A 22,357-nucleotide genomic window follows, 5' to 3' on the forward strand; every position below is an offset into this window, starting at 1 on the left:
ACATCACTTTCAGAGCGATTTTTATTCCATCTTATGAGAAAAAATCCAATTATAAGACAAGCGTTGCAAATTTTGACGACATTACTGAAGCGTGCGTTTAGAATAAACAGAACGTAATTATGCGTCGGTGTGCACACTAATATAATTATTGTTATAGTTTTTGTTCTTGGTGTCTTTCTTGCTGTTCTATTGCAACAGAGCTCCTCAATCCTTCCATATTACATCAGTCCACACTTTATGGCTCTCACATGTTAATAATACACACACACGGTGATTACATCACAATCCATGTGTCATAAAAGGAACTGCAGCACAGGTGGTTTGTGTGCAGAGACATGGTGTCCTGCAGCTTGTAGTAGCTCAGGTATTCAGCTCGATCACATCACATGATCCCACAGAACATCCAGGTTGGCCAGAGTAGAGGTCACCTGGCGTCAGCCCTGATAAGAGCCCAGGAACAGACTGACCTCCCGTCGTTTCAACGCTCCACGTCTCTGAGCAAGGCTTCATGGATCAGAACTGGTCGAGAAGAGTGTTAGACACGGACGGATCCCATGAGAAAGAACGGAGGGATGGGTCCGGCCCGGTAGAGGTGCAGATGTGCCAGTCCATCCTGCCCTGCCATGCCAACCACCAGGGAGAGCTGGGTGCAGGACAGCTGCTGAAGTGGATGGACACCATCGCCTGTCTGGCCGGTGAGTGGGGTTGCTTGTTTGTTTGATTCCCTTTACACATTTATTGAATGGTTATGCTCTTATTTATCGTGACTTTTCATCTCAACATTAATATTTGTGAGATTTATTCAGAATTAACAACTTCTTTTCAGTTAAATTATCTAATGTTTTGTATTTGAAAAATAATGATCTGTATGTGTATTTTATTCATTCTTTTCGAATTGTATACAAATATTATTTTTATTTTTAAGTAAAAAGTCAGACCATGCCCCTGTCAGAACTGGGACAGAAGACCTCTAATGGGCATGTTGTTGGTGGTGTTTTAATTCATTTAATCAATTTTATAATTCAGTTTATATTTGATATTTCAAGCATCTTCATGTAGACCAACTGAGTGAAATCATTCAGTCTGAATGTATATTTTGTTACTATTATGACATTAGTTAAATATAAATAAAAAATATCAGCCTTCTTAGAATTATATAGTAAAATTCTGTAAGATTCAGATTTGTTCGAGTTATTATTTAATCATTTTAAATAATTAAAATGTCTTGATATTCTAAATAAATGTTATTAAATAATTAATATATTATAAATAAATAATTAAAATGTATTTTATATATAATTATTAATTTATTCTAAATCTATTAAATAGTAAATATTATTTACTATCATTATTCAATTATTCTAAATTGTGAAATATTAAAATTAATGCACACGAATCTTAATCTTACAAAGACACAGTGATTTTAACGTATTGCACACAAAAACACACAACGACAAGCTCTCGACTGCCAATGCAGTAAAATGTCCAATTTTTCAAAACAACCTTGTGTGTTATCGAGCCATCAGAGAGTAGATTGAGATAAGAGGTCAACTTTGGACTATATGAACAAAGAAGGTAACTAACATCCATACACCTTTCACCCTCAAATCTCGCATGAATCCATTTGTGTCGGTCACTTGAGGAAGACACACATTAATGATTTAACACGTGTCCTCTTCATCTCCTTCCTGTTTCTGCTCCAGTTAGACACATTAAATATAAATACGGTGACAAGCAAAGTTGAACAATGTAAGAACAACGTGTGTACCCATCTTTGAGGGTTCATAGTGGTCCGTGTAATAAATCTTCTTTCTTCATGTCTTCTTTTAAGCTGAAAGACATGCAGGAATGGCGTGTGTAACGGCTTCCATGGATGATATTCAGTTTGAAGAGACCGTAAGGTAACTTAGTGTCCCTTATCACGTAGACTTATCCTTTTTGGTCCTGAAACAACATCAATCAGATTTTAAAGATAGGATTAAGGCCTGTTCACATCAAGAACGATAACTATATTCGCATCCACACCTGCAGACGATATCGTGCTCTTCTGTTTGTCGACTGCCGCTTTAAATGCTCGAGCTCTTTAAAGCAGGATGGATTCTGATTGGCTGTCAAAGTTTTAATCGTTCATCAGCTGGAAAAAAAAAAAAAAAATTCTGAAAGTGATTCAAACGATATTTTTTCTCTGTTTTATCATTATATTTGTGGTGTGAACTCTTATATTTTGAACGATTTTTATAACTATATCTTTATCGTTATCATCATAGTTATGTGAACTGGCCTTTAAGGTCATATAGGACAAGGTTTAGTGTTAGTGAATTATCTCATGTTATGTGGTATATTAATCTCTTATCATATCATATCATATCATAATTATATCTCTCTGTATTTCAGGGTTGGGCAGGTTATCAATATAAAAGCCAAAGTTAACAGGGCTTTCAACACGAGTATGGAGGTAAAACAAGACGAAAAGCATTTATACAGTATTAAATATTAACGGAATAACTATAAAGTCTAATCAGGCCAGTGTTTTATCAGGTGGGCATCTATGTAACAGTACAGGAGGTGCTCAGCGGGGTGACGAAGAGGGTTTGTGTGGCCTTCTCCACATTCGTCGCCAAACCAACAGGAACACACAAGGTGAGGGAACGGCTCTGCAAAGAATACACCCTAGAATTTAGGGGAAATTACCCTATTAAGCCCACTCAAATCTAAGTATTCCACTACCAATCAAAAGTTTGGGGTCTGTCAGATTTGTTTTTAAAGAAAATAATACTTTTACTCAGCATGGACGCATTAAATTGATCAAAAGTGAGAGTTAAGACAATAATATTACAAATCAGCATATTAGAATGATTTCTGAAGGATCATGTGACACTGAAGACTGGAGTCATGATGCTAAAAATTCAGCTTTGCATCATAGGAAAAATTACATATAAACAAATAAATGATGAACTACTTTTTGTACACCTTTAAGCTTACTATGTGTGTTTTATTTGTAAATGCTTCACATTTAAATACTTATGAAAAAACTAATGATCAAACAGGACAAATATGAATTACAGTTGTAAAATTTGATGTTTTTAGCATCGGTATGGATTACAGGCAGAGAATTAAATCATACTTATGGCTTAAGAAGATTCTTAAATATTTTCATTTAATATTAATATTTGTGCAACAGCAGCTGCAGACACTCATTTTAGTACATATAATCTTGCTTTAAAATACCAAGCAAAACTCTTAACGTTGCATTTGATCTATTACTTTTTAATTTGAAATTTCTTATCAAGAGAGCATGATCCCAAACAACTCAAGACCTGAACATTTGATTGGCTCCAAAAAGAAAGTCACATTACATGTGCTACATGTGCTGCTATTACTCCGAAATATTCTTTGTTCTTCAGGTGTCTCTGAGACCCTTGGATGTTCAGGGCTCCGTAGAGGGAATGCTGGAACATTCACTGGCTTCAGAGAGGCGACGGCTCCGTCTCTACAACGAAGAGTCCTTCAAAAACCTCATCAAGGACTATTACAACCTTCAAGACAAGGGTTAGTGTTTTACTTGAGCTTTGCCATTAAGTTAGTACACTTGAGTCTAATTATGCGGTTCTGAGATGGCGCAGTAGTGAAGGATCATGGCTGGTAATGTTTCTGAATCCAGTGATCTACTGCAGACTGCAGGCAAAAGTGATTAACTGTGTAACCGATTGGAATCTAGTCTGATCTGACTGTCCACGCTGTTTGAACTAAACCACTCAATACATATGGATTAGTTTTACGATGTCTTTATGAACTTTTTGAAGCATCAAAGTGGTAGTTGCGTAGCTGTCAATGGAGGGACAGAAAACTCTTAGATTCCATTAAAAAGATCTTCATTTGTGTTCTGAAGATGAACGAAAGTCTTACAGGTTTGGATCAATATGAGGGAGAGTAATTAAAGACAGAGTTTACATTTTTTGGGCGAACTATCCCTTTAAGCCTTGTCTGTGAACCCTGACTATGGCTTGCAGAGTGAATGTAGCCTATGAGCAATTATGTCACAGTCACACCCTTAGCTTACTTCAGGGGATTGAACTACTAATAACTTCACTGTGTCGTGGAAAAACTTCATAGGTTGTGTGGTAATAAATTCTGAAAGAACAACCGGTGGAAAGAATCCTTTGAAAGAGTCAGCCAGAGGACAGATATGAGACTCCGCTAGATCCACAACAACTTGGCAATGGGATCAAAAGTTCCAGTCATGAGTCAATGTGCACATCAATCCAGAAAGTTGCAGCTGATAAACTGCATGCTAAACAGCATTTGTTGGCATTTCAGGACTGTATAGCAGGAAACCCATCGCGCCCTTGGTGTCGACCGAGCACACGCGGGTCGAGAGCATCGAGCTGGTCCTGCCGCCACACGCTAATCACCATGGAAACACGTTTGGAGGACAGATCATGGCCTGGATGGAGAATGTGGCTACTGTAGCAGCCAGGTATACATGCACGTTCATGCTGGATGTTATCATAGTGCAACAGTGACAGGAAGGATTTTTCACATCGATTTTTGTATTAATTATTCTAAGCCATGAACCAAACCAATCAGCTCCGGGATGGATAATATTAAGCAAAAAGGTATTTGTAAAATTTTCAAAATGACAAATTATGCATGAAGCATCATGGATAACATCATCAAATCATAGCCAACAGAAAAATATAAATATAAAATGAAAATAATTAAGTTAAAAATAAATAGCAGCACCACATAGAAGACCCAATATTCAAATGATTTCTGAAGGATCATGTGACACTGAAGACTGAAGTAATGATGCTGAAAATTCAGCTTTGATCACATGAATAAATTACATTTTACAATATATTCAAATACAAAACAGTATGGAAGCTTGTTTCCGCCACTGAATAATAAATAAATAATAATAATTGCGACTTTTTATCTCACAATTCAGACTTTTTTTCTCACAATTGCGATCTGAGAAATAAAGTCGCAATTGCGAGATATAAAGTCGCAATTCTGAGAAATAAAGTCGCAATTGCGAGATATAAAGTCAGAATTGCACGATATAAAGTCGCAGTTGCGTGTTATAAAGTCAGAATTGTGAGATATAAACTATTCTGAGGTAAAAAAAATAAAATAAAATAAAAAGTCCGTCTTTTTTTTCCTTAGAATTGGACTTTATATCTCACAATTCTGAGAAAAGATGTCAGAATTGTGAGATATAAACTCGCAATTATGTGTTATAAAGTCAGAATTGCGTGATATAAAGTCGCAATTGCGAGAAAAAAGTCAGAATTCTGACTTTATAACACGCAATTCTGACTTTATATCTTGCAATTCTGACTTTATATCTCGCAATTCTGACTTTATATCTCGCAATTCTGACTTTATAACACGCAATTGCGACTTTATTTCACGCAATTCTGACTTTATATCTCGCAATTCTGACTTTATATCTCGCAATTCTGACTTTATAACACGCAATTGCGACTTTATTTCACGCAATTCTGACTTTATATCTCGCAATTCTGACTTTATATCTCGCAATTCTGACTTTATAACACGCAATTGCGACTTTATTTCACGCAATTCTGACTTTATATCTCGCAATTCTGACTTTATATCTCGCAATTCTGACTTTATATCTCGCAATTCTGACTTTATAACACGCAATTGCGACTTTATTTCACGCAATTCTGACTTTATATCTCGCAATTCTGACTTTATATCTCGCAATTCTGACTTTATATCTCGCAATTCTGACTTTATAACACGCAATTCTGACTTTATATCTCGCAATTCTGACTTTATATCTCGCAATTCTGACTTTATAACACGCAATTCTGACTTTATATCTCGCAATTCTGACTTTATAACACGCAATTGCGACTTTATTTCACGCAATTCTGACTTTATATCTCGCAATTCTGACTTTATAACACGCAATTGCGACTTTATTTCAAGCAATTCTGACTTTATAACACGCAATTCTGACTTTATATCTCGCAATTCTGACTTTATATCTCGCAATTCTGACTTTATAACACGCAATTCTGACTTTATATCTCGCAATTCTGACATTATAACACGCAATTGCGACTTTATTTCACGCAATTCTGACTTTATATCTCACAATTCTGAGAAATAAAAGTCAGAATTGCGAGTTGTGAGATAAAAAGTCGCAATTATCTTTTAAAATGTTTTATTCTGTGGCGGAAACAAGCTTCCATAAAACAGTTATGATATTTCACAATATTACTGTTTTCATTGTAATTTTGATCAAATAAATGCAGCCTAGGTGAGCATAAGAGACTTTATCATTTAAAAAGAAAAAATCTTAATTATTATAACTTCTGACCATAGTGTATACAAATATTGAAGTAGTTTGAGAGTGTAAGACATCATTCGCAGTGCTTCATGGGAGTGGGCGGACTTTAGATTGCTGGATCGCTCCTTGGGATTATTATAGTAGTGTAGTTCTTTACTGAGACTAATGTACCAGTATGTGTTTTTCATCTTATATATGTGTTTTTGTTGTTCTAGTCGTTTGTGTGGCTCCTATACCTCTCTTGGAGCTGTGGACATGTTCCGCTTTCGAGGTCCGTCCAGTGTCGGCGACAGACTGGTGTTCAAAGCCATGGTCAATAATGCCTTTCAGACCAGGTACAGTAGCTTCATAAACCTCACCTGACTGTTATAGAAGTGCGATCCTGAACAAAATGACCTTTTCATGCATTAAACTGTTAAAGGAATAGTTCTCCCAAAATGAAAATTCTGTCATCATTTACTCATCGTCATATTGTTCCAAACCTGTATGAGTTTCTCTCTTCTGTTGAACACAAAAGAAGATATTTGAAAGAATGTTGGCAATCAAACAGTTGACGGTAGCCATTGACTTCCATGGTAGGAAAAAAGCACTATGGAAGTCAATGGCTAAGGTCAACTCTCTGGTTTCCAAGTTCCAACGTTCTTTAAAATATCTTATTTTGTGTTCAACAGAAGAAAGAAACTCATGCAGGTTTGGAACTACTTGAGGGCGAGTAAATGAAGACACAATTTTCATTTCTGGGTGAACTATCCCTTTAAGACAACATGCATTTGCAATATGACATATTTGGTCGTCGCCACACACACAATATTCTCACAATAATAGGATCCATTTTGACTTTATTAAAAACATATAATAAACGGAGGTATATTTTAGATTCATTGTTCTCCTGTTCTGCAATCAGTGCGGAGGTGGGTGTTCGGGTGGAGGCGTATAACTGTGAGGAGTGGAATGAGGGGACACCAAGACACATCAACAGCGCCTCCATGATTTATTACATCCCAGGACGTGATGGTGAGCAACAGACCTTTCCTGATGTCACCTACACAACTCTTGTGAGTTATCTACACATTCAACAACACGATAGCACACTTAATATTAATATACAAGTTTATGTAAAATAGCTCTAACACTTACTAAAGGCATATAAATCATATCATTTATTTTTTTCAGGACGGGCAAAGACGATTTCTTGGTGCTATTGTCAGGAAGAGAATCCGCATGGCCAGGTATACTTTTGAACAGAATTTTTTTTCTTTTCTTGGAAACATATCAAATTGTTTAGGAAACGTTCCAAATTTATTTTCCCCAGAAAACACATTCTGTACTCAAGAGATGAGGGACCAATTTCTGTGCCTTGGGACAGAAGTAATCAGGTAGGTTACTAACTAATTAAATAAATAATCAGTTTAAAATTGTCATTGGATACATACGGAATAAAACATAATAAAATAATACTGCTTATTTAAAAATATATCATTTTGATCAAATTATGTTGCGGTTTTGTAAATGAAATTGCAGTGATACATTTTTAAAACCCTAGTGTACTACAAGTTGATTTCAGCGGTCAGTTTTGTGTAAAAATTTTACTTATGTAAGTCTGATCCAATAAAGAAAAATAATAAAAATCATGTATTTCCATCAAGAGGTGCATACATTTTTGGTCAAGATCTTGTATTGTCAATGCAAGAGTCCAGCACTGTGTAAAGTCTCCTCCAGCACATCCCAAAGACTTTCAATGAATTTAAGCTCTGGACTCAGAGGAGAAGATTCATGTGTGAAAATGATTCTTCATGATCCTCACAACCATTCTTTCACAATCTGAGCCTGATGAATCTTGACATTGTCATCCTGGAATATGGCCATGATGTGTCTCATACAGGGTTGTTTAAGAAATGAAAAGCTACACACTCCATCAATAAGGGTTAGAAGAACTTCTGCCAAACATATAACATGCTAGAAACATAAGAAACATCCAATCATAGACTCATAAGCATTTGCCTATTAAAATCCAAAAAGCGGCTTTTTGTCTGGGTGGTTTATATAGAACATACTTTTTTAGTGATCCCAAAGTAATCACTTATTCAAAAGAAGCACCTACTCAGAAAGTATGTGATTTCAGACGCAGCCAATGGGTTCTAGTTCTTCACATTGTATGTATGAATTAAAAAAGCTCTCCTTTAACACAGTTTACTTACTGCAAACCTTCTGTAACATGGCGTAACATCTCTGCCCTCTGCAGGTGTATTTGGGGTATAACAACGTGGCAGCTCTCACAGTCTTAGCTGGAAAACGGGGATGGGAGGCCAGTAACATCAACGATAAGGTCATCAATGTTTCTTTTAAGTGCTATATAAATGTAACAAATTATTATTATCATGTGATTTACATTATTATGTATTATGCACCTAAATATGCCTAGTAAGTATCTACAGTGCTTTAATAAGTGTGTTTTTGCAGGTAGGGGTTTACGTGCATGAGGAAGCAGATATGTTGTGTTTAAGAGTTGAGATGGAAGTCAAAACTGCGGCTTTTCACGCGTTCTCGCTGCTCGCCGACCTGCGCTTACGGCCACAGTGGGACAACAACTATCTGTAGGCGATCTGCATCCCTCTATCTGTGTTTAAAGTTTTGCAATCGCATGTAAAATTGTGTTTCTCATCATCTGCATACTTCCGTGTTTCCTCCAGGAGCTGTGAAGAGGTGGAGAAAGCAGATGAGGAGGAAACCATTTATCACATTAAATGCGCCACAGTTAACGGAGGCAAAAGTCGGGATTTCGTGTTCCTGTTGTCTAAAAGGCAACCCTGCAAAAATGGGTATGGTTCCACTGTTAACATGATTCATTTTTGGATGAACACATCTTTAATGTGAGGCTCAAAATGTATTTTTGTTCTCACAGAGACCCATACGTCATAGCGCTCCGGTCCGTAACCGTGGCAACAGTTCCATCTGAGGAGAACTCCATTCGGAGCGAAGCTAAATGTGCAGGATTCCTCATTCACAAAATGGGCTTTTTAACCTGCAAGGTACCAACTATAACATCTGAAACTCAATAAAACACTTTTCTGCTGAATATGAACATTTCTGGCTGCTCTTCTAGGTGTCGTACTACAACCAGGTGACCTCTGGAGTGCTGCCCTATGTGGAGGGAAACCTAGCGGGCTGGTCCAAATCTATGGAGGAGACGGCAATGTCCTGCATTTCCTTTCTGGAGAGAGATGTGCTTAACACAGAGTTCTGATGCACAACATTGTGGTTCTAGGACAATCTTTTTATTTATGTTATTTAAGGCTATGATAACGACTTAAAGGGATAGTTCACACAAAAATTTTAATTCTGTCATTAATTACTCGCCCTCATGTCGTTCTAAACCCGTAAGACTATCGTTCATCTTCAGAACACAAATTATATTTTTGATGAAATCTGAGAGCTTTCTCTCACTCCGTTGACAGCTACGCAACTACCACTTTGACGCTTCAAAAGGTTCATAAAGAGATTATAAAACTAATCTATATGAATTGAGCGGTTTAGTCCAAATTTTCTGAAGAGACTCAATCACTTTATATGATGAATAGATTTAATTTAGGCTTTTATTCCTATAAAATGAATATTAATGGGTCATTTTTGTGCGAATTAACCCTTTAAGCAATTTTAAGAGTTATCGATTACAGCATTGCCTATTGTTTTAAAGGCCCATTCACACCAAGAAAGATTACTATAAAGATAACTATATTACTGTCCACACCAACACACAATAATGTTCTGTTTATCCTAAGTGTGTGATGCAGTTTTGCCGATTTAAATGCTCACACACTTTAATGTCTGACTTGGCTGTCAATGTTCTGATTCATCAGCTGGGGAAAAAAATCGTTCTGAAAGTGTCTGCAATAATATAGTTCCTCTGTGTTATCGTTATAGCTGTGGTGTGGTTTTATGAGAAACCGCAAAGTATATTGTGGGAATGCATATTTATACAATTGTTCCTATAAATATAATATACCATCACAGAAAACACACGTAATATCCCAGTTTTATACAGTATATTTGTACAAAAGTGTCTTGTAAATAAATGCTGCTTTTCATATTCAAATTCTTTCAATCTTTGAGGCTTGAGCATTAAAACACAATCCATAATTAAATCTTTAGATCAGGTACATATGTGATGTCCACAAGTCTCAGGCATCACAAGGCTCTTTTTACAGCAAGTAAATGGCCTCAAAACAGGAAGAGTCACTTTTGTGTGTAAAAACATCCATGGCAAACAGTTATTGGTGAAGACATTAGCAGTTAAATGGTCCGTTTCTAGATTTCTGTTGATCAGAACACCACCACCTTGTCTTTTTTGGGTTGTGCTTTCTTCACAGGCACATGTACGTCCTCGTGGTCAGCGCTGATTCTATTGGACAGCCGGCCAAGAGTGATAGAATTAGCTGCAAAAAAAGAAGTTTGAGCTTAATGTATCCGTTTTCAGTTTGACTTAAACAATAGAAATATTCCAGTGGACTCACTTGAGCTCTGGTGTTCAGGACAATCTTTCTGAAAGTGTTCCACTGAGCCACAAACCCGACAGCAACCGCCTACAGGAACAAAACACCACATACATGCATGTTTAAAGATGATTCAGAGATATTATCATATTCGTAAATATTTAATGCTTGAGTCCTGACATATGAAATAAGTCAGAAAAAAAAAATCTAATCTTCTGAAATGGAAGTGTTTATTGACGCTTTAGTCATAATATTAAAAGTCTGTATGTGTGCTGGTTTTTTTTTTTTTTTTTTTTTGCGTTTCAAATTTGATACATCAGATTTTATGGCTCATATATGATATAGGAGGATATGCAGCTCAAACTCAAGGAGGAAATAAACACCTCAGTTTTATTCCAAGGCCCAAACTGAGCAAAAATAGGCAATTTGGTGCAGATTTTGTTATTTTTATGGCCAAAAAGTGAGATGCTTGTAATGTTAATCAATGAGAGTTTTATAGCAGGATAAATACTTGCATAAAATGCATATAAATATCAGTTTTCACTCTATATGTCCCTATAATATGTCTTAGTAAGATGACATTTAAATGCTTAGTTTTATTATCAAAGCTCTGTAGTTTTATAGTGGTGGAAAAACATATAATGCAATGCAATGATGATTGACAGATGAACAAATAAACGTTAATCAAAAGCCTGACATTTGATACTCACATTTTAACATGATATTTAAATAATAATAATAATAATAATAAAGTAAACCTAAGTTGCTTCAGCCCAGTAAGTGTTCATCTTGAAATATTACTTAAAGGAGAAGTTCACTTTTAAAATGAAAATTCTGTCATCATATACTCACCCTCATGTTGTTTCAAACCTGTATGAATTTATTTCTTCTGCTGAACAGAAAGGAAGATATTTAGAAGAATATCAGTAACCAGACAGTTTTTGGGTCCCAATGACTTCCATAGTATATTTTTTTCCTACTATGGAAGTCATTGGGACCCAAAAACTGTCTGGTTACTGATATTCTTCTAAATATCTTCCTTTCTGTTCAGCAGAAGAAATAAATTCATACAGGTTTGAAACAACATGAGGGTGAGTATATGATGACAGAATTTTCATTTTAAAAGTGAACTTCTCCTTTAAGTATAAAAGTTATTCTTAAATCTACTTTAGATACAAATCAGTAAAAAAAAATGACTTTTTTTACAATTACTTAAAGGCATTTTACTTGCTAAAAAAAAAGTAGTAAACTATCAATCAGAAGACAGAAGATTGTGTACAACAGTTTCAGTAAACCTCTAAATATGCTAATCAAAAATGATACATTAGGCTTTATAGGGTTAAACGTGTAAATCACTGACCTGCAGCATACAGTCCTTTTGGGTTGTCAGGACAGGCTTTGGACAGATGACCAGTCTGACCACAGATAAAACATTTGGCATATGGGTAATTACCTAGAAAACAGCAACATTCATATGATAAATCAATAGCAGGTTTGATATTTTCATACATTTTAAGTGCGTGACATCTCATTCAACTCGTACCCATGGCAGGATCCACTTTAGCGCGACATCTCTGGATCTCATGTTCAGTGGAACCACAGCGATAACAAATACCGCGACCCATCTCTTCATCGTTATCTGCTTCCGGGCAGTCGGCGAGCCCGTGACCAGGCTTCCTGCAGTTAAAGCAAATCTACAACCAAAATGTGAGAGTATATGTAGAAAAGTTTGTTTCTACCACAGAATAAAAAGGTATTTATGACATTTTCTCTCACAACTCTGAATTCTGAGTTTACATCTTGCAAATATAACTTTTTTCCTCAGAATTCTGAGAAAAAAGTCAAAATTGTAAGGTGTAAATTCAGAATTCCAAGAAAAAAAAAGACAAAATTGCGAGATGTAAGCTCAGAATATTTTGTTTGTTTCTTCCACGAAATAAAAATAAAATAAAAAAAGGTAATTGCGACTTTTTAAAAACACAAATTTTGAAGAAAATAAGTCTGAATTGTGAAATATAAACTCAGAATTGCATGAAAAAATGTCTGAATTGTGTGATGTACAGAGCCCCGCACACGTTAAGCAGGACAAAAAAAATATTCCCACGAGTTACTAATTCGTCAGCAAGTTCTACTATTTCGTTTCCTTTTAAGTAGATTGTGCGTACGACGTCATTCATTCCCTTGTTTTACTAAATCGTGGCCACGTAGTAATAATTCATTCCGACACCATTTTTAACTAAAAACTTTAAGCGTTTTGGCCGTTCATTTACACGACAACAGCGTTTTGGGGGCCTGAAAAAGCAAACTTTTAAAAAAGGGTTTCAAAGTGCACGTTTTTTGAAAGCGTTACCATTATCGTATCCATGTAGACTACAAAACTGCGAATATGTGAAAATGGTGACGTCATGCACACGTGTATTACGTGTTCAGTCTATAGGCGCATAGTGTTTCTTTACACTACTGTACTACTGGCCTGGCAGCAAAATAAAACATTTTTAATCGTTTTATGGTTCTGAGTGAACAGGGATCATTTTGACAATGTTGTTGTCTGTACACAAACGCATTTTTGTGCATCGTTGTCAAGTAAACACACCCTTAGTTAACCCTTAAATGCCTGAATGTTTCACCAATCATTATTACATATCCAGGTCTTTAGCGACCCGGATCTATATCTAACATGGATGGACCTCTACCTTTCGCGATGATATAAAACTCTCCTGTTATTAGAGTAACAATTACAGAAGAATAAAATAACGCATATTTTGTTACCGTTTGGTGCTTGGAAGGGTTCAATTTAAGCAGATGTTTTATACCATCATCACTGTCCTCCTCAGAACTCATTTCCCAGTGCTCAACATACCCTCAAAACTATAATTTTAACATCTTCAAAATCAATATTTTGATCGCTGAGAGCTTCTTCACCAGATCCACCATCAAGTGACAGTGACACTATTATTTGATGGGGTTCAGTACTTGCTCTGCAGTAGATTGCTGAGCTATTTCAAGTTTTGCTGATGATACTTCCTATTCTTTTGTTTTCTACCTGCAGTAACTATGAGTGAAACGTCACTTCATCATTGTGTATCAGACATTGCCAACTTGCAGAATAAAGGTGAATTGCACTTATTCACTCATCAAAGATTCAATTATTGTTGTGCAGAAAAAAATATATACTTAAACATTAGCAACCCTATACATTTTTTTTTTAAATGAATGGTAAAACAAGGCATTATTTTATTTATTTTCTTGTTATTGTTTATAATGAATTGATTGAGGAATACTAAGAAGGATGTCTAACTTAAAAAACAGGGTTTATACAGAGATTCTTAAATTGAATTTACTACCTTTTTACCACCTATTTTACTACCATCACAATATTTTTACTACCAACACGGCTTCAAACTTCAACTGTAGCAGTGTTAAGTGTTAAGTAAAGTGACAAGTAAAGACATGAAATATCTTTCCATCCAGATTTTTTTCCAAAACGCTATTAATCCATCCAGATTTTTTTCCAAAACGCTATTAATCCATCCATATTTTTTTTCAAAAGCTATAAATCCATATTTTTTCCCCAAAAATTGATGGTTTGTCTTTTTAAAAAGTATTTTGTCTTTTATTTCGTGTTTGCATTTGAGGAAAAAAACATGTTATGTAGCCTAACCGTTCGTTCTCCATTAAGGATGCTTTTAAAACTTTCACAGAGACATCAAACAGAAAACACAAAGCCTCTCTTTGAAACGAATTTCGTTTTGTATTAATTTTATCTTAATTTTAATCCATGTTTCATTATTTTGTATAATCACAACACGTTCAGACATGAACCGAAACTCAGCGTATAGGTAGCCTAGGCTACTCGCCTCACAGACCTAAACAAATTAGAAATATCCTATATCTATTATCTACAGAAAGCTTGAAATTTCTACTTTTAAACAGAACCATTCAAAACTAAATAAAAGTAGGCTATAGGCTAATCCGTAAGAAATGCATTTTTCTCCGGCGCGTTCACTACTGCGAAGATCGCGAGTCAGTGTCAACTTCATCTTTGCAGCTGACACAGAAACACTTGTTTATTAATAAACAATTAAAATGTCATAATATATTTTTTTACAGCGTTTAGGTGCCGTTTATATGAACGCGTCACCACTGCATGAGAGAGAGAGAGAGAGAGAGAGAGAGAGAGAGAGACACGCAAGGTCTCTCCCTCTCTGCCGTGCGCTCGCTACACGGTTTGCATGCGCGCTTTTGCTCGCTCGCTCGCAGATTCGCAGGAGATTTGAACTAATTTCCAGGCATCATAACATTACAAAAGGCAATTGTAATATTTTTTTATTACTATTTTGGTATGATGAACATTCACCCGCCAGTGTGGCGGATAGCCTTTTGAGATTTACTCGCCAAACGGAAAATCTAACCGCACTTGGCGCTTGGCGGGTGTTAATTTCGGACCCTGGCTGCGGGCCAATAAAAACTGGTTTCCGCAGTTTATTATAAAACAATAATCCGCAGTTTGGACACGGCTTAGAAAATGTACTACCTCGTCAGATGACGTTTACTACTTTTTACTACTTTTTACTGGCCTTAATTTGGCATAATTTAATTTACTACCTTTTACAACCCCGCGGAAACCCTGAAAAAATTAATGAGGAGGAGGGTAGACGTCCCGGGTCACTAAAGACCCAAGGTGTGCTTTTAAGGTTTAAATCAAAACGTGGGAATGAATTAGTACAACATGGCCACGATTTACTAAAACGAGAGAGCAAATTCTTAATTCGTGGCCACGAGATATGAATGTATATATATAGTCCATAGAAGCTTCCATACATGAGTCTTTATATGAAATAATCACATATCTACAGTCATGTTACGTGCATTTAAATCCTCACCATATTATTCTTTTTTACGGTTTGCCTCTTTATCCGTCTGTGCTCTCGTCGTCCGTCTTTCTTCAGCGCAGTTGCCACGTCTTCTCTCAGGTCCCGGTCTGCCGGAGTCTTTTTCTGCAGCTCCTGACCGGTCTGCTTTAAATACTCCATAAACCCATTCACGTCATCAATGTCATGTTCTACGTTCTTCCTTCTCGGGTTGGGTTTCGTTACGCCTGCTCCTCGCTGGATGTGTCGACCACCGCCGCTAGTTCCTGATTCTCCAGCATTCCTATTCGCTTTCAGCTGCTTCCATGGTGTGGCATCGGCTGCTTTGTTTTTATGGACGTTGTTTGCTCTGGCCCACCTCGTCATTTTGATTTCTGTTAGGATGAGAGAATATGTTCATGATCAGACATTAAAACCCTCATGTTGTGTTCTGGACATTTTGACCCTGAGATTTTCCTTTTTCCCCAAAAATGCTAGTTAATTTTATTGAATTGGAATAAAACTTACCGATTTTGCTCACACAGGGTATAACAACTTACTGAAGAATTTGACAATTTTTGTGTTTTTGGTTGTTCTCTTGTTATGCCATGTTATCTCCAAATTAAACATATAGTTCACCCAAAAGTGAAAATTGTGTCATCATTTACTCACCCTCAAGTTGTTCCAAACCTTCCCATTGGCTTCCATAGTAGGAAAAAAAAAATACTATGGAAGTCAATGGGTGCCGTCAACTGTCTGGTTCCCAACATTCTTCAAAATATCTTCTTTTGTGTTCAGCAAAAGAAAGAAATTCATACAGGTTTGGAACATCTTAAGCGCGAGTAATTTTTTAGGTGAACTATCCCTTTATTAAACTTGAATGAACTTTTTCACTCAAAAACTGAGGTGCATAAATGAGGACCAATGAGGCCTATGTCAATCAATTCCAAAAAGAAATTCAATTTAATGAAAAGAAAACAAGTTGGCAAAAACAGACAAGATATCATATAATATTTACAATAATATTGCCATGGCAATATCCTTTTGTTTACCATGAAAGTGCTTTGAAATTCCATTGTGAAAAATGTAAAAATCAGTACGATGGTATACAACAAAGTCCCAGTCATGACATAAAAACTATAACACAACGATAATTAGGCTACATCTTAAAACAGAAACGAATCTATTATGATTTACAGTAACAATAACGGCAATTAAAATGGTACTTTGTCAGAAACTATTGTCACCATGGTTAAATTTTACATGTCGAATTATAAGGGATGTTTCAGATGCTTCACAAAATAGAGTGAATATCATAGGAACTTATTACTGTAAAATAACCCGGTTGTTAACCCATAGTAGAACATATTCCGGCAGCTAAAGCATTATAAAACATTCCTGCGCGGGGTAAATGTATCTCTTGTAATAAATAAAATAAAGTTTATAACTTAATTGTACACGCTCACCGCACAAGAAGATTTTCAGATATCAGCTGTCAGCAGCAAAACACCGCTCACGTGTTTATTATTACTGCGTCCCACCAAGAAAAGTATCCGGAATGAAACTACAACGTGAGCGTTATTGGTTCCACCAGTCATTGTGAACGGCGCCACTTGCAGTTCATCAAATTAATTGTCAATCATGAGCCTCAGGTGGTTGAATACTTTGCAAATCCAGGACGTGTTTGAAAGGACACGTTTGTCTAGTCGTTTCATACATTTCCCTCTGTCCAGACGTTAGTAGCTGATAAAAAAATGCTGCGGTTCCTTTTACTGGTGTCATGGTTTTGTGAAGGTACGTTATTTTTCCACAAATCCCACAAGTCTTTTACGAGTTCTTAAATAATGAATTATACATCGAGTTTACTTTCATGGTTATAGCCATGCATATACATATCATACATATCCTGTGAATACACTGAAAAGGGTCACACCTTTCCAGTTTGATGATGGTAAAACTACTTTTGTTGTTGTTGTTGTTGTTGTTTGTTTTTTGTAAATATTTTTAAAAACGTATATGACATAATATACTTTATCTACAGGTAATATCAGTGGACTGCCTCCTCTGAATAGACCAAGTGAAACAGTGCTGGGTAAGACAACTGCATGACCCATAAGAAGCTTTATAGTCCTGAAATGACCTGTCAATGTCTTTAACAGATTTTGAGGAAGACTACGCTGTACAGGAGGGGGATGTCTTACTACCTGTAAGCCCTAACTAAACTTTTATATTCATAACGTTGTTCTCTATATAGCCTACAGGAGACTAAGACTAGTCATTTGAGTCAAGTCAAGTCAAGTCATCTTCATTTATATAGCTCTTTTAACAATGTAGATTGTTCCAAATCGGCTTTACATTGATAATAGGAAAATAAAGTAACAGAGATTTTGTTTTGGCTTTATAGCAGCTCTAGAATAAAGTTATTGTCTAGCTAAAGTAAGATTTGATTGATTCACTTCCGTCGCAACGATTATTAATTAACTTAGGGGACGCTAACACGACACCGTTTTAACAGAAAACTCAAGTTCTTTCTGCACAAACTTTCAAAAACGTGAGAACGCTGATGGCATGTACGTGTATTCCGAGTTTAGTCTATAGGTATGCGTGTTTGAATATATGTGTGCAGGCGTGTAGTCCTTCCCTACAAACCAACCCTCAACAAACTACTTGTCTGGCCTTCAAATTTATAATACAAAATTTTTATCACTTCTGTGTAGTCACGCGAACCGGAATCATCCCGACAACGCTTTATATGTAGAGGGGTAAAGGGAGGGAGGCCTTCACAGGGGAGAGACTATTTTGACACTTCAGGACTGCCTTGTCGTCGCGTCCAGGCGCAGGTCCTTCATCAGATCTGGATACGCCCTAGATCCGGCGGACTGCGGTAAACCTCGGGATAAACAGAGAGACTAATATTAGCTTAGACGCCATTCTTCTTATGATGTAACGAGTACATCAGGATTTATGGGAAGTGTTCCTGGTTCCGGCTGACCTAATCTATGCAGCCTAACGTTGAATTATAGAAGTCTATAATGTGTTGTGTGTATGCTAGGTCAGAGAGATGTGTTTTTAGTCTAGCTTTGAACTGACAGAGTGTGTCTGCTTCCCGGACAATTTTAGGAAGGCTGTTCCAAAGTTTTGGTGCTAAATAGGAGAAGGATCTACCGCCAGCAGTCGATTTTGATATTCTAGGTATTATCAACTGGCTGGAATTTTGAGATCGCAATAGACGTGAAGGACTATAATGCGTTAAGAGCTCGCTCAAGTACTGCGGAGCTAAACCATTTAGTGCTTTGTAAGTAATCAGCAATATTTAAAAATTTATACAATGTTTAATAGGGAGCCAGTGCAGTGTTGACAGAACCGGGCTAATATGGTCATACTTCCTGGTTCTGGTAAGAACTCGAGCTGCTGCGTTTTGGACCAGCTGTTTGTTTATTAAGCGTGTAGGGCAACCACCCAGTAGAGCATTACAATAATCTAGCCTTGATGTTATGAACGCATGAACTAATTGTGAGTCAAGAAAAACTTGGGTTTTTTTGCATGCATTAGAAAATTTTGGCCTATTTTGCCTTTAACATACTATCTTTCAAACTAGTGGAAAGAAAACATCCATAATACACATTTAAAGGGATAGTTCACCTAAAAATTAAATGTCATTAATTGCTCGCCCGATCCATAAGATTTTCATTCATTATTTTTTTTTTTTTTTTTAATGAAATCTGAGAGCTTTCTGTCCCTCTATTGACAGCTACACAACTGACACTTCAAAAAAATTCATAAAGCGATCGTAAAACTAATCCATATGAATTGAGCGGTTTAGCTCGGATTTTCTGAAGAGACTCAATCACTTTATATGATGACCACATGGAGTTTAGGCTTTTATTCACTTCAAAATTCATAAACTCACACATCAGTTGTGGTAAACAGAAGCTCAAGCATGTTCGCTTGACGTGTGTGAAACCAATGAGGTTCATTTATGGAGCGATAAAGAGATCTCACAGTAAAAACCTAACTTTAACAACAAAATGAAATCTGACTTTTGAACCTGGCTCTTGTTCTGAAAATGCATGTAAATTTAGTGCTTGGTGCTTATCCAACATTTCAGAAAACTTGCAATGCAAAAACAATTGTCTTAATGTACTGTGATTTAATCAACAGGGGAAGTTTGCTGATATCTATTAGTCATCTGTTGCGTCTTGCCTTACGTTTATGTAAAACAGCCCTGTCCTGAGAACACAGTTCAGACTCTCTTTTCTTTAGAGTGACCGGAACGCAGTGAAGCAACTGTGGGAGGAGGTGAATGGATACATGTCAGTGCCTTTTGAAATTGATTCTGCTCTTGGTGAGTTTTCTTGACTCAGAGATTTTGATATTGCTTGATGCTGAAAAAGCCTTTGACCGGGTGGAGTGGGACTACTGTACCTCTTCTGCACTCTCGGAAGATTTGGATTTGGCCCTAATTTTATATCGTTGGTTAAAACCCTCTAACCCCCCCAATGGCAGTGGTTCACACCAAACAATATTCGATCTGCCCTATTTCCACATAATTCCATTTCCGTTTATCAAATGTTTGTGAAATTTGTTCAGTTTATGTCTGTTGAATCTTGTGTTCTTATAAAATGTTAGGAAATTTGCTATGAAAAAAGCTTTTTTGCTGAGCTTGTATGTTGTTTGGTAATATCAGATGGTGTAGAAATATTCAGAGGAATAATGTTTATTTTCTGTACATGTTTGTGGCCTTCAGAACAAAGGACTGACACCATTCTTCAAGCCTTAAACATGATCTCTGACAAGACCTGCATCGAGTTCCATTCACGTACTAATGAAATTGACTACTTGCACTTTGAGTTAAGCAATGGGTGAGTCAACGAGTTTAGTTTCAAAAAACGTATTTATAGGGACTTTTACTCATTGTCTTTGCCTGGACACTTTCCTGTATATTTCAGTCTGGTATATGAAGTGTTTTTTTTTCCCATCTAGTGCCGAAACTGAACATTTAATCTTGTGCAAATAAACCAGTTATTTGCTGTTTCCTAAAGGTGTGCGTCTTACGTCGGCTGTGTGGGGGGTGAGCAGCCTGTTCTGGTTGGGCCGCTCTGTACGGTTGGGAACATCTGCCACGAGATCCTTCATTCACTCGGCTTATTCCACGAGCATTCCCGCACAGACCGCGATAATTATATCACTATATTTTATGAGAACATTGCCACTGGTATGCATACTATTACTTTCATTCATTCAGCTTTTCTGTGCTATCTAAAAAAATCCTGAAGGATTGCTGATTGAATTCCTTTCAGAATTTGGAATCCTAAAGGGATCAAAGTACCAAGTAGAATCCTCTAATCTAATAATCTACTAGATAAACTGAAATTCAAATGGGGAATTTCAGGTTACTGGTAGCCTTTTATTTGATTTTATGATTGTATGATTTGGTTCTAAATTGTAATTGACTAATATTATAGACAATAATTTTAGGGTCCATCCTATTTTATTTATATAATTATTTAATAACTGATTTTAGTTTGTATTCATAAGTGTATATCTTAAAGTTATGTAATATTTAGTTATACATCACTTAATATTCATACATATTTATACATACAAAAAAAAAATTATACATACATGTGTGTAAGTAATGTTATTTATATATAATCATTTATTTATATATAATATATGAGCAGACAGTAAAGGTGTTAGAGTAATTAATGCATCAGTTATTGGTTGTACTCACTGCTTTGTGTTTTACAGGGAAACAGGACAATTTTGTGGAGAAGGCAGGGGACACCCTTGGTCTGGGATATGACCTGGATTCAATTTTGCATTATGGAGAGTAGGTGTTGCAGTCAAAACGTAACCCTGAAAAAGTTTGAATGGCTTTTGGGGTGCGTAACGTCATATGTGTGTTTGGCTGGCCACACATTTCATTAGTATTCTGTTTTGCAGCAAGTATTTCTCTTCCAATGGAAAACCTACGATTCAGCCCAAAGAGATCGGGGTAAAGATCGGCCAGAGGACTCACTTGAGTTCTCTGGATGTGCAAAGGCTCCAGAAGCTGTACCAATGTGGTACGTCTTAGTATTTGCTTTTACCATACGCTGAGAAATATACAGTATGGATAATAATGCAGGATATTCATTATGGATAAGGAAACGCACGTGCAGACCTCAAAATGATGTGATGTTATTGACCTGTCAATCACTGACCTGGTGAGAAGGGGAAGTGAACTGGGTTGATAGCAGTAGCTCTAAAATCGTGATAGGGTTATTTTGTCCTTGCCATTGTACTGGGGTTTTGACTCTGAGAGTTGGAGTTGCTCTTGTATTAATTGGTTTTCTGCATTTCAGACACGAGACAAAAGCGACAAGCGACATGATGCATCCAGCTGCTCTGTTTGACGGTCTTGAATGGTCATTTGTTGATCACAGATGAATTCTGAATCTAAGAGGACAAATAAAGCTTTGAAAATCAAAATATGGCTTATTGTGAATTTGTCAATTATATTGCCATCTGTTTTAAAATTAATTAATTGACCGGTCCTTCAGTTCACAATTCTAAATCTTAAAGGGATAGTTCACCCCAAAATGAAAATTGTCATCATTCAACTTGTTCCAAGTGGTTTTCTTCTGTTGAACACAAAAGATATTTTAAAGAATTTTGGTAATCAAACAGTTGACGGTAGCCATTGGCTT

At 36.4% G+C, this 22,357-nt stretch overlaps 3 protein-coding genes across 3 annotated transcripts; 2 read left to right on the plus strand and 1 right to left on the minus strand.

Moving 5' to 3' along the window:
- Positions 1 to 325: 325 nt before the first annotated feature.
- Positions 326 to 10,468, plus strand: acot12 (acyl-CoA thioesterase 12). The gene is made up of 15 exons (XM_079861533.1): positions 326 to 695; positions 1,832 to 1,901; positions 2,395 to 2,455; positions 2,539 to 2,640; positions 3,405 to 3,549; positions 4,318 to 4,477; positions 6,541 to 6,660; positions 7,230 to 7,380; positions 7,499 to 7,554; positions 7,638 to 7,701; positions 8,568 to 8,651; positions 8,786 to 8,919; positions 9,016 to 9,144; positions 9,228 to 9,354; positions 9,429 to 10,468. The coding sequence occupies exons 1-15, from the start codon at positions 509 to 511 to the stop codon at positions 9,567 to 9,569; spliced, it is 1,731 nt and encodes a 576-aa protein (XP_079717659.1). The 5' UTR covers positions 326 to 508; the 3' UTR covers positions 9,570 to 10,468.
- Positions 10,408 to 17,225, minus strand: zcchc9 (zinc finger, CCHC domain containing 9). Its single transcript, XM_079861534.1, has 6 exons — positions 17,132 to 17,225; positions 15,699 to 16,060; positions 12,359 to 12,509; positions 12,176 to 12,268; positions 10,837 to 10,905; positions 10,408 to 10,758 (listed from the first exon to the last, which is right to left on the minus strand). Exons 2-6 carry the CDS (start codon positions 16,050 to 16,052, stop codon positions 10,646 to 10,648), a joined length of 780 nt encoding a protein of 259 aa, XP_079717660.1. The 5' UTR covers positions 16,053 to 16,060; positions 17,132 to 17,225; the 3' UTR covers positions 10,408 to 10,645.
- Positions 17,226 to 17,260: 35 nt separating this feature from the next.
- Positions 17,261 to 22,129, plus strand: LOC307152697 (zinc metalloproteinase nas-14). Its single transcript, XM_079861535.1, has 9 exons — positions 17,261 to 17,459; positions 17,707 to 17,757; positions 17,825 to 17,871; positions 19,929 to 20,010; positions 20,413 to 20,527; positions 20,708 to 20,880; positions 21,417 to 21,498; positions 21,612 to 21,733; positions 22,013 to 22,129. Exons 1-9 carry the CDS (start codon positions 17,420 to 17,422, stop codon positions 22,039 to 22,041), a joined length of 741 nt encoding a protein of 246 aa, XP_079717661.1. The 5' UTR covers positions 17,261 to 17,419; the 3' UTR covers positions 22,042 to 22,129.
- Positions 22,130 to 22,357: the final 228 nt, after the last annotated feature.

The sequence above is a fragment of the Squalius cephalus genome (assembly GCF_949319135.1).
Source record: "Squalius cephalus genome assembly, chromosome: 24".
In the NCBI taxonomy this organism is placed as follows: Eukaryota; Metazoa; Chordata; class Actinopteri; order Cypriniformes; family Leuciscidae; genus Squalius; species Squalius cephalus.